We start from the raw sequence: 12,184 nt of genomic DNA, 5'->3' as shown, positions 1-12,184 counted from the left end.
AACCAAGGGTGAGAAAGAATTTAGTTTATGGGTAGGGGTCAATGTAGAAGGGAGAAATGCTCTCTCTGGTACTACTTTTAGTTCCTGAAGAATAGTATTTTGTTGCAGAAAAAGCTTTAACTTTGCTACTGCAGAAATGCCTTGCCTGTCAAGCCTCCTTTAAGATGCTCAGGGAGTTCTTGCTTTTAACATCCCACTTAACATTCCCCTTGAGCTCCAACTGAGGAGGAAGCTTCCTGATCCAGGCCAGCACCAGCTCTCCCTGGATTACGTGGTCATCACCACCCAGTCTCCTGCTTCCACCCCGGCCCCCTTGCAGTGAGCTTTTAACACAGAACCCGACTGAGCCACTTAAAAAGAAAAAACGATGAATCAGACTATGTCACTCCTGAGTTCAAACCTCTCCAACGGCTTCCCAGGCCCTCAAAGTAAAAGCCAACGTCCTCCTAATGGTTTCTAAGCCCTGCATGATCTCACTCTGTGTGGGTGGCTAGCAGGTGCTCAGTGAGTTCGTTAAGTGAATGAACGATCAGTACTTGAAAGCGTACTGTGATTACAGGATCGGGGTGCCGTCCCTCTCCTCTGCCCTGTGTACTTTATCCTTGAACATGCTTCCCACCTTAATAAACCCAAGGCATATGACCTGCCTCATCTATACCACCCACGTCATCAGTGTTTATTAAGCACAGCTGGGAGTATGGGCTGGGGCCAGCAGCAATACAGAATTCAATGGGAAGGGGCCCCAATCATATGTTAAGGAAATAAAAAGATGAGGAAAAAACAGGTAGGAAGGAAATGAGGTACAGAAGATGATGTCCAGTGCTCAGTCAGGGTTATCTATCCAAGGAAATTTAGTCTCAGTAGAATTTCAGGGAAACTGATCAAATCCAGTATTTACAACTAACTGTATTATGGGTAACACCCAGAAGATTTCTGGTCAGACAGAACCAGAGAAAGCTTCCAGAAGTTTTGGGTAGGATTAAGGCAGAAGACAGGAGATAGTGATGGAATGGAAGCCTTTGGAATGGGCAGGTTTCTTTGCCAAGGGAGGGGGAAAATGAATGACAAGCAGACTGCAGAATTCATCTGCTTAAAAATTTAACACAATTCCAAATGACTCCTCATTTCAATCTACATAGTGGGTTTGGGGAAATAAAGGGATCAGGATTGGGAAGGTGAAGTACCACAGAGAGAAAATGCACTATTAACTGTGTCATCAGCTCAAAGTCAAACAGGAAATGAATTTGTGACTAATGTATAAACATGTATTGGGAAGAACTGCCCCACTCCCAATCCTAGGACCAACGTCTCCCTCCTGACATTAAACACCACAGGCAATTTCCCTTTATGTGGAAGGGTTTTAAAAAGGTCATTTTGACTAATATCGTCCCTCTATGGTTAATTTCTATGAGAGTGGGATAAAAACCTCCAAAAAACTAGGAATTAAATATTAAAACTTAAGCAGTTGGATAAAACCGTTAGCTTTATTTTTCACTGCAAACCATGGGAAGATTTACTCGTAAAGGTGATTTGCTATTGTAGAAAACTAGTTTTTAACACTTCTTCTCTTCACATACCCAAATTAATTCAAGGAGACTCAAAGCACTGAATCTGATTGAAATTAAGGTGAACGCTTTCTGGTGCCCGTGATTAATGGGAGCGTGTGAAGCGTTTTCCAATTCTGGTGGAGTGGCACCAGAGCGCAGCCAAATGGGAGGTGATCTCATTTCACTTTAGAATGAGAAAGCCCTATCACTGGCCATAGTGGAGCATCACCAAGGTTACTCAATATCAAATAGCTGCAAAGATTCTAAACCAACACCAGAGACTTCAGTTGTACAGAGAGTGATAACAAACCTTATCCACAGTACCTTCAATGTAGCATTTTTATGCTGCACTGAGTGAAATATAGAGGCCACTCAAGTTACTCACTTTATCAGGAATTAAAATAGAATTGCTGGAACAGCAGACTAGCTGTGGACACAAAAACAAAACAAAAAGCCTTTTGTTGAAACAATCCCTAGTGCCCTGTTAAGACCTGGATCATTTAAATGACTGTCTTTGCTATTCTATCTTTTGTGTGTTGCTTACCATTAAAAAAAAAGGCAACATGTCTCTTAACGTAGTGAAAAAGCAATGACTGTTCACTTTCCCTTGCTCTTGCATCAGACCTCCCGCTCACGGGTGAACTACTCTTTCAGCCTTACCGCACTCGGGATAGTACTATAAAAAATTTCCTGAGCCCTCAAATCCAACAAGAGACGTTAAACAATCTCTTTTGTCTGTCATTTCCATTCTGTTAATTCCTCATTTTTGTCTTTGCTCTTCTCTTTCCTCAAGTGAGAATTTGATCCATTGTTTCATCAGGTTGGGCAACTTTCCTTAAGGACAAAAATTCCAAAAGAAATGAAATACCAAACATAAAAAAAAAAAAACTTTTAATAACATATAACATGAACACTTGTCTTTGAAAAGTCAACCTAATTAAATTCACAAGCACTGAACAAGAGCACCAAATGAAGTCATTCTCCTTACCAAAGCCATAGCAATAGCGTGGGGGCCACATTTCTGTTAAGCCTCTGACAACATCTATGAACAACTTTACCATTTCTTTTGTTCCATCTCAAAACTTCTCCCAATTCTCTGTCTATGAGACACAGGTGGAAACCTGCCCTCCACCTGCACCCCTGAGTTCCCTGCCTATTGCTTCCTGCCTCTTCAGGGAACATCCTCCCCATTTTCTCTTTGTATCTGTGATCTTTCCCCCTCCTCACGGGCTCCTTTTGTCTAAAACATGTTTTAATTGGCTCTAGTTTTTTTAAAACAAGTAGTAATATTACCTCTATCTTGCCACACCTCAAAATACTTTCCCCTTTCTCTTTGTTTTGCTGACATCAGTTTATTCTACTTCCTGGTTTCTCAAAATATTACTTGTATTATTTTTCTGCTTATAAAAATAATTCTTCTCTCATGAAATCTGGCTTACATCCGAAGCCTTCCTGAAACTCCTCTTTTGAAGGTCACCAATGGCGGCCTAATGACCAGTTTGGTAGCTTTTCTTCAGACCCTCTTGCCATCTGCAAGCCTCATGACGACTGCCCGTCCTGACTTTCTTCCCCAACTATTCTTTTGCCAACTTCTCCTTCCCAGCCCCTAAAATAAGGCCTTCCAGGCTCAACCCTGCACTCTTGCTACCCTCCATCTCCTCATCCCTGCATTTTCACCCCTTGTGCTGTGGCTTCGGCCCTCACCTCTCTCTCGAGTTCTAGGTGACCTTTCCAGGACCTCCACAAACACAACAGTGTTTACAGTCCACTGAAATCCGAAACATAGAAAAAAAGCTTTTCATAACATTACCATTTGTCTCTGAAAAGTCAACATAATTAAGTTAAGCACCAGACTGTGTGCTGGGGTCGCACAAACGACAAGGTCCTGCTCCCGACGGTCTTGCTGTCCAGGGAGATAAACGAGTAAACACAATTACAAAGCACAGACGAAGCAGTTTAATGGAGGCCTGTAAGGTTTTGTGGGGATGTATGGGAAAGCATAGAAGGCGTGCCCGAGTCCGCCCTGGAAAGTCCAGGAAAACCTCGTGGGGTTCTCAGACACCCACAAGATGACTCTTCCAGGGAAATGGGTGTCGGTCAGGTGTAAGAGATTATGATACAGTAGGAAGAAGGACGAGACCAGGACACGCAACGGAGAAAGGGAGAACAAGACAAGCTAGCATTCCAGTGCAAAGGCTTTATCCCTACAGGTGACGGCACAAGCAAGAGCATGGGTGGTGGGGTAGGAGGCATGAGGCCAGACAAACGGAGCAGATCAAGAAGGTTCTTAGATGCTAAGGAGCTGTGTGAGAGGAGCTCTTAGGGAATTTTTAACAAAGGAGAGGCATAATCAGATTTATGTTTAAAGATAACACCCAGGGGCAGGGGTGCGGCTCAGTGATACCACTCTCAATCAACCTTGTTACTCACACAGACATCTTATCTCTCTGGCCAGCTTTAAGTGTCTGGGGAAAGCAGCGACGTCATTCCTCTTTGACTCAGCCACAATATCCAGCCCAGTGCTTTACCTGCGGGATGCACTTAGAAAAATTTTATGTCAATACAAATTTAGATTGTAGATAACCCAGTTTGTCAGGACATACGCTTAGCAGTAAGTTCTATCCTGGTGTCAAAAAAACTTCACGTGTGTCACCCTTACTCAGCTTGAGTACTGAGGGGTCAATCAGAATTTTGAGCTCAGAAGGGAACTTAGACATCCTCAATTAATTGTTTTCCAGAGCAGGAAACCAAGGACAAAAATGGGATACGATTTTCCAACATCCCACAGGCTACTGGTGGCACTGGAATCAAAATTCTGGCCTCGCACCTCATTTTCTTGACTAGTTAATGACAAATGAACAAAATGTCAATGTTGCTATGTTCTAGGAAAGATGAGACACTATCTTCCCTATGCCTGTTGAGTGGCTTTTTCCCCACCTGAATTCTAGATTCTAGACCTATTTTTATTTAAACTAGAAACTAAGTTAAAATTCTATATGAATGAGTCTAATTAAACATTTCTTACTTATAAAATATTTACCTTCCTTTAGACAGTGATACTTCCCCTCCTCCTCCTACATTTCAATTTTACCTAAGGATTCTTCAGGAAGAGCACAAGTAATGACCAGGCAAAGAGCGCTAAACCATTGGTCCCTTTCTCTGTCCCTTATCCCTTCTAAAAATCTGTGCCTAAACTCCACTGAGGTACTAATGACCTATTATAATCCTAAAAATATACACCAAATACCATTAGAATGAAACGACAGTTACAGATACTTGACACACCCGATGTCCCATGATGTGGCTTCCCTCCTTTATTCTCTTATAACCTACTAGAGTTTCAATGACATCAAGACTGAGTGAAGAGATTTCCAGAGCAAAAGTGAAGCCCCACCTTTAGGCATCCACAAGCTAATCTGCATTCCCTAAGTGAAAAGGCTAGCAAAACCAAACCTGCCCTGGGCCTTTAGATTCCAGGGAGCCCCTGTCCCTATGACCTTTCTTAAAGTTAATGGCAGGCATCAAAGCATCAAAGCATCAAAGCATCTCCTCTGCCCTCAGGATCTGAGATCCAAACAGACAGGTGTGGGCTGAACAAGAAATCTGATTTCAAATCCCGACCTGGTCATCTATCAATGGCAAAGTAGCTATAAACTAATCCCTTCATTTCCGTGGGCCTTGGTTTACTTATCTACAAAATGAAAAGAGGGTTTATTAATCAGAGGATGTGGGAGGAGGTCCCTTCCAGCTCTAGCAATCTAGGCTCTTTCAGAGGTTGATGGTGGGTGGGAGGAAAAAGTCACCTTGCTTATGTGGATGAAATGAACCAGTCAAGTGTCTGTGGCTATCCTTGTCATCTGATGTTTCTGGTTCTGTTCCTCTCTCCTTCCTCCCCACAGCATATCTCTGGAGCATAACGGGTAGAAGGGAAAGCATCAGCTAAATCAGAATAGCCATTTGGAAAAGAGGGCTGAGATTTATAAAATCGTATCTCTATTCCATTGAACTTAAATTAAAATGCACCCTTCCCTTCACAAACACTGCTTCCAATTTAAGGGGCAGGCACTTTGAGATACTTTACAAAAGTAGGTTCATTTTATTCCCATGAACACAGATATAATAATCTTTATTTTACAGATGAGAAAACAAGGTCAAATTGTCGAAGAAATAAAACTCAAAATTAAACTCAAATCATAGATACCTAGTACATAACAGGCAGGATTTGAACCCAGACGTGACCCATGCTCTAAGCAAGAACAAGAGGTTTCTGGAGTTTAGGTCATATTCTACTTTTTGACCAGGGTAATGGTTCTATTGATATCTGCTTTATAATTACTTATTAAAATGTACAATGTCTTAGGTATCTGTGTTATATATCATAATTTTTAAAAAGTGACGAAAAAGAAAAAGAATTCAATGTTTAGCACAGGTGGGCAAAGCAGATGTTCATCTTGAGTATATCGGAGGCAGTTTACAGATGGATCATTCCAGGAGAGAGAGCTCTCGGTCAACATCCACAAGGTCATACCTACAAAGGCATCTCCCAAACAGTCTTGTGAAAAGTGCCACAGGACCCCCAAGAGGAGCATCTACAGCCAAAACCACAGGACCCATGTGCCCAAGGCAGATAGATAAGGTAGCCAAGTCACCTCATCAAATCCAGAGAGAATCCTGCAACCTTCCCCAGAACAGATTTATCTGTCTAAGCCAACAGTGAACTAGGAGCCTTCTTGACATAAAAGGTAGATGCAGTGACCCTTAGATAAAGTCAGTATGTCAGGAACCGTCAAAGGAACCTGGCTGAATTTTAAGAAAGGTATACCATTCTCCAGCATCAAACAGGTTGGTGAGCATACATGCACACACACACACAAAAACTGCTGTTTTTAACTGGTTGGTGGAAACAGTCATTTCTTCACATTGTAAATCCTCAATTCCTGTAATAAATATAACGCACTGACTGTGAATTAACACAGGCCAGATTCACCATTCCTCCCTGTGTTCACACTTCTAATTCTAGAGCCAGAGAGCGGGCTGACCTGCTAAAATGTATTTCTTCAGGAAGGATAGCTGTGACTACAGAACATTTTCGATACAACAGATGCTCTGTGAACTAATTCTGGCAGGAGTGGACATGGACACAGTAACTGAATTGCCTGTTAAATATACTGTGAGAAATTGTGTTTTTCTCTCTCCCAGGTTGGGCTTTTGGGGAAGGGAACCTTGAAAATAACATGTCTTTATTTCAGCCTTCAATATGCTCATCATTGTCAAATGAGGTCTACAGTTCTGAAGAAATAAAATCTGAACCTTTCATTCAGCCTAACTGTGCCCACCCCCATCCCTCAACTTCCCTTTTCCCATTTAATGTGGCCCTTTGACTAATGCTAAAAATTATCCAGATAGGTATTTAGTTAGATAAAGGTTACCCATCATCACATCTAACTCAGATGAAGTTCATGAATGGCTCAAACAACTATGGAGATTAAAAGGGCAGAATTCTTCAGGAAATTCAGTTAAAAGATAATGGGATCCATCTTCAGAAATTAACTATTCACTGCCAGCCAGATGTCCTGTTGAGCAAAATATCAAAATACTATTTCTAAATCTAGGTACATGTTTGTATTGTCATTAGCAGTAAATCAGCACCTACATCAACAAAATCAAGTCATTTGGTCTAAGAGCATGGTCACCAAATTCTATCAAATTCTCCAGACATTAGCCAACAACAAATACAAAAGATCTCTGCTCTATTTGGACCAGAATAGTGTAGCCTTGCACATAAAAGACCCCTGCTGCAGGCATTCCATACGCCACACGGTGCCCACCTCCTCTTTAATGAAGGATGAGAGCATGGGCAAGTGGGGGGGGCGGTCTCCCAATGCTTTTCTTTTCCAGCTGACTGAGCTCTCTACCTGCCCACTATACATCAAACACATCTCCATTACACCATTGTCTTTTTACTTCAATCTTGACACAAAGTAGCAAGCTCAGCTCTTTAAAGTTAGGGACCATGAACTTTTATTAGTTCATTTAAAAACTCCCGGTATCCTCCCCCCCAAGAAAACAAAAGCAAACAAACAACAAAAAACTCTTGACATAGTACAGAATTGATGCTCAAATGCTTATTAAATTGAGTCTATTATCTGTCTTTATGTGCTAACTCAAACTTAGCTTTTTCATAAAAACATTTTTTAGTAAACCCATGCCTTCCTCACTCTACTGACCTTAAGCACTTCTGCATTACTTTAATAAGCAAATGTTTACAACACTTAGTTATTAATTTAACTAGTACTCATTGTATCATTTCCCTCCATATTTTATGATCCTCAAGAGGACAGATGAGCTCCCCTAAAACCTGACAGAAGAACTTACACGATGAGCATTTAATGATTATGAAAAAGCACCACCTATTTAACATTAAAGAACAGTATTCCTTCCTTAAAATTATGGATAAGGTCACAGTAAAAAGAGAAGGAACAGAACAGATTACTCATTGTGAATAACTAGCTACCTTTCTATATTTTTAAGCAAATAACATTGAGGGCAAATTAACTTAAACTGATAGCTTTATATAACATCATACCTTAATAGTGCCATATATTCAGGGACTGAATTTTTTCTTTTTAGTCTTCACTGATAATGAGGTAATAAACGCTCTGCACTTGTGTTTATTAACTCAGGTTGCGAACATGGTGTATGGCAAGTGTGGGATGTGAAGTTCTGTGCATGTGATTAAAAATAAATAAATGAAGTGGAAAACGACTCAGATGCTCTTTCTCATTTCATCTTCCTTAATTTCTGTTTTAAAAGTTATTATTTATCTAAAAATCTCTTCAGGAGTATTTAAATCCAGACTTCAAAAGTTGAGCTCCAAGAACTTTCCAAAGTTATTAACTTATTAATAGTAAATCCCTTCAATGAGGCATTTTAGGACATGAGAGCAACTGCTAAAGCATTTACCTTCTCAAAATAAAATTCAAGTGTAGGCAAAACCAGTGGTGATGATATTTCACATGGATCTACTGAATAATCAAAAGGAAAATAAAATCAGAAAAATCTATATATAGATGTTCAATTTTCACAGGGAAGAAAAGAGAAGCTCTGATCTGATACTTGCAAATACATGAAAGAGGCAGTGAAGCACAATTTCCTGGAGAGTGATCAAAAAACAGCCAGGCCTGAATACTCAAACTCACACGTACCTTCCTGAAAGCATTCTCTACAAGCCAGACCATGCAGAGCTCTGTTGTTCATAGCTCAGAGAGAAATGTTAACAATGGCACTGCCTCTGGGGTTTGTCCTGGGAACTGTGCCATTTAATATTCTTATTAATTATTTGGTGGAAGAAGGTGAGCTATAAGGAGAGAAGCTCTTGGTTGAAATGTACTGAAGATAAATCGCTAGGTAAGAAACGGACGTAGAAGAAATTTTAGTTGGATTTAGGTACATCATGAAGGCAACAAAGGTCCAAGTACTAATGCCATACAGAAGAGCCCAACTAATGCAATTCTTTTCATTTAAGCTTATGGTCACTAAATATATAGGTTAGGCAGGCTACATGAAAAGGGGGACCCAATAACCTCAGCTCTGGACAGTCCAAAGCCAAGACTGTAGGATATGAGATACTGTAAGATACATGAGGTAATCTAAGCATTACAGGGAAGACAAAATAAGACTATCATTTAAATGTTTGTATAGTTCTGTTCAGAATACCAAATCTATTGTGAGTCTACTGATAGTTATTCCTTCTTTTTCAAAGCAGAAATTATCTGCTTTCTCTAACTCCTATACAGCAATTTTTGGCACATCTCTTGAGAATTTTTCACATTGTGATTTTTTACTGTAGAAATACGTAGAAATTCCATGAGAGCCAAGATCCAGCCTTTGTAGCCTGCACTTCTGCCAGAATAAAAGATTTCCAACAAATGTTAAAGGCAATATAATGTAGCAGTTAAGAATAAGGGCTCGGAAGCCTCCGACTGTCCATGTTTAAATCCTGGTTCTACCATTAACTAACTTGGAGATCTCAGAAGTTTCTGATCTGTGCGTCTGTTTCACCACCTAGAAAATTTGCATAATAATAGTAAACAGGATTATTGTGGGGATTAAACGATATAATACAAGTAATGGGCTTAGAACTGAATCTGGCATATAGACAAGTGTTTAATAAATATTAGTTGGGGTCCTCATGCTGGGTTTTCCTTGAATCAATAACAAATTTCTTCTAGATTTAAGTCTTTCACAATTAGATAAGATGCAGGACACCCAGTTAAATTAAATTTCAATTTCAGATAAATAACAAAACAACAAGTACTTTTTAAGTTTTTGTTTTTTTTAAGTGATGTCTACACCCAACGTGGGGCTTGAACTCAAGACCCTGAGATCAAGAGTCACATGATCCTCTGACTGAGCCAGCCAGGCGCCCCAACAACAAGCACTTTTTAAATAAAACGATGTCCCAAATATTGCCTGGGAGGAGAAAACTGGTAGAGGCAGCAGCATCTAGTAGAATAAGAACATTAGTTTGCTTTTTTAAGGAAAAAGTCTCTGAATCTTAAAAGACATTCCTTCCTCTTTTAAAGAACTTCTTTACCACTTTTAAGAAGCCCTTTCCTTGCCATATATTTACACTTCTTAACATCCACAGTAAATTGAAGTAAAAAGTAAACTTTTAAACTAGATATAGGAGGATACTCTTCCTATATTTCCTACTGACCACCATGTATTCTGCCCATCTGTTGCAGAACCTACACTTTATAGGAGAGCAGTTGGGTGCTGCCCAACTCCTGATAAAACAAACCATTTTCAACTCTTTCAAAGTCTATATATAGGTCCCCTGTCCACCCAACTTGAAGTAAACAGAACAAACCATTATAAAGTATTAGCTTTAACAAATTTGCCCTGAATACCTACAATGGTTTAAAAAAGGCAGTAGCAAAATGCCGCATGTCAGCAGGGGTTTATTTGGATTACATTAGTACTGGTGGTTTGAACATGCTTAAGAGTTTCTAAGCAGGGGTGGGCTCTGTGAGGACAGATTTGCATGTCTGTAAACTGGCAGGTTTCTACAGAGACCAGAACCTATTAGGCATGTATTAGGCTGGAAGTTAGTTAGGATCTCTTGTTAAAAAAAAAAAAAAAAAAAAGCATACTATGTGTTCATTATAAATATAAAGATCTTCTTTTACAAATAGCAATCACATTTGTGCTTTCCATTCTAACAGTCAGTAATCCAAGAACAGCAAGCTTGCAGGATGCAATCTTACCCCTCAATACTGATTTGAGGTTAAGCTTGGCTTGGCGGTGCAGGTCCTCCACACAGGGTGGTCTTGTGGTGGGAAGGAACACATTCTCCTGCTGGTGCCACGGAGCAGTGTAGTGGACCGTCCATCTACTCTCCTCATCGAGGTTGGAGACAGCTGTAGAAAGAAAGGCAGAGTAAATGCTGGTGTCAAAGTAAGCTTCAATGGCTCCAAATTTCTTTCCATCAAAATGGATTCTTGGTGCCTAACACATCCATGGGGTAAGGGCCAACAAACGGGGAATGGAGCAAATTCTGAATAAGGTTTAATCTTAGGCTCCAGGGATCCTTCCCACAGTGTTTTGTCTCTAAAGAAAAAGCTGAAACTGTCCATCAGCCCCCACAATGTTTTGGTAGGATTGTTTCCTCAGTTAACTGCTTCCCAGCATTTTGGGCCCTCCCTCTACTCCGAAGTTAGAAACAATTAAGAAAATTGATAGAGACCTCCAATTCCTACTTAACTCTGCCACAATGAATATTCATCCAATTGTACAATGTCATTGCAACAGTAAATGTTAGATTGTCAAGACAGAAACAAATCTCCTACCAAGAGGTGGAGACCAAATCTTTCCCCTCTAAGGCAAACATCACTGTAATAAACTCAATTTAAAAAAAAAAAAATTAAGCACATTCAATGAAATATATTTAAATAGCATATCTAATAGAAGTAGAAAACAATTTGTGCTACAAAATTTTCTCCACATTTCCTGCTTTCGTAGAGTATTTTTTGTTTATGGAATACTATTATATTAAAAAATATTTTTAAAAATTCCAATGCAATTGACCCTTCCAACATAATCCAATTCAACTGAGTTTTCCCAATACAAAAGAGTACACCAGAGGGGAAACAACAGGTAATCATGAAAGGTAGCCTAAATCTCCATTGTAGTTTTCCTTGATCCCCCTAAGGCTTGGGATCTCTGTGTCTATTTTGTTTTTTTCCTGAAATACAGACGAGTTGGGGGTACCAGTGGAGCCCAACATGAAGCTGACAGCACCAAATACAACCATCGACAATTTTTAACCCTTTCTATGTATCTGCTGCTTATAAGCCAGATGTAGGGAAAGACTGGGGAAGTTTAAGAGAAAAACCCCCGTGCTGAAGCATTTCCTGGGGATGACAAGTAAAACCAGCAGATCCTAGAATTGTGAGCCCCCAAGTCTTCCATGACTCTGACATGCTAGAGAGTGCACACTGAGCATACACATTTGTACAACATCGTACGTCCCTAGAAACGAAACTATAAAACAGACTCTCAAAATAAAATGAACAAGCATCCCTCAACTATTGAACTTTCTATTTGAACGTACTTCACATTAATTCAGTGTACCT

General features: G+C 39.9%; 1 protein-coding gene across 1 annotated transcript in view; it reads right to left on the bottom strand.

The window, feature by feature from the left end:
* The window catches only part of NHSL1 (NHS like 1), a 228,573-nt gene that overhangs the window by 51,029 nt on the left and 165,360 nt on the right, over nucleotides 1–12,184 (bottom strand). Inside the window, exon 2 of the mRNA XM_088023737.1 lies at nucleotides 10,817–10,969. Within this exon, the coding sequence (XP_087879863.1) occupies nucleotides 10,817–10,969 (153 nt within the window). The remainder of the gene's footprint in view (nucleotides 1–10,816; nucleotides 10,970–12,184) is intronic.

This window comes from Eumetopias jubatus, unplaced genomic scaffold, assembly GCF_037043125.1.
Source record: "Eumetopias jubatus isolate StellerSeaLion01/CBP00866 unplaced genomic scaffold, mEumJub1_p1.0 scaffold_6, whole genome shotgun sequence".
NCBI lineage: Eukaryota > Metazoa > Chordata > Mammalia > Carnivora > Otariidae > Eumetopias > Eumetopias jubatus.
The sequence above is the reverse complement of the archived record's forward strand: the minus strand, read 5'-3'. Positions and strand labels throughout refer to the sequence as shown.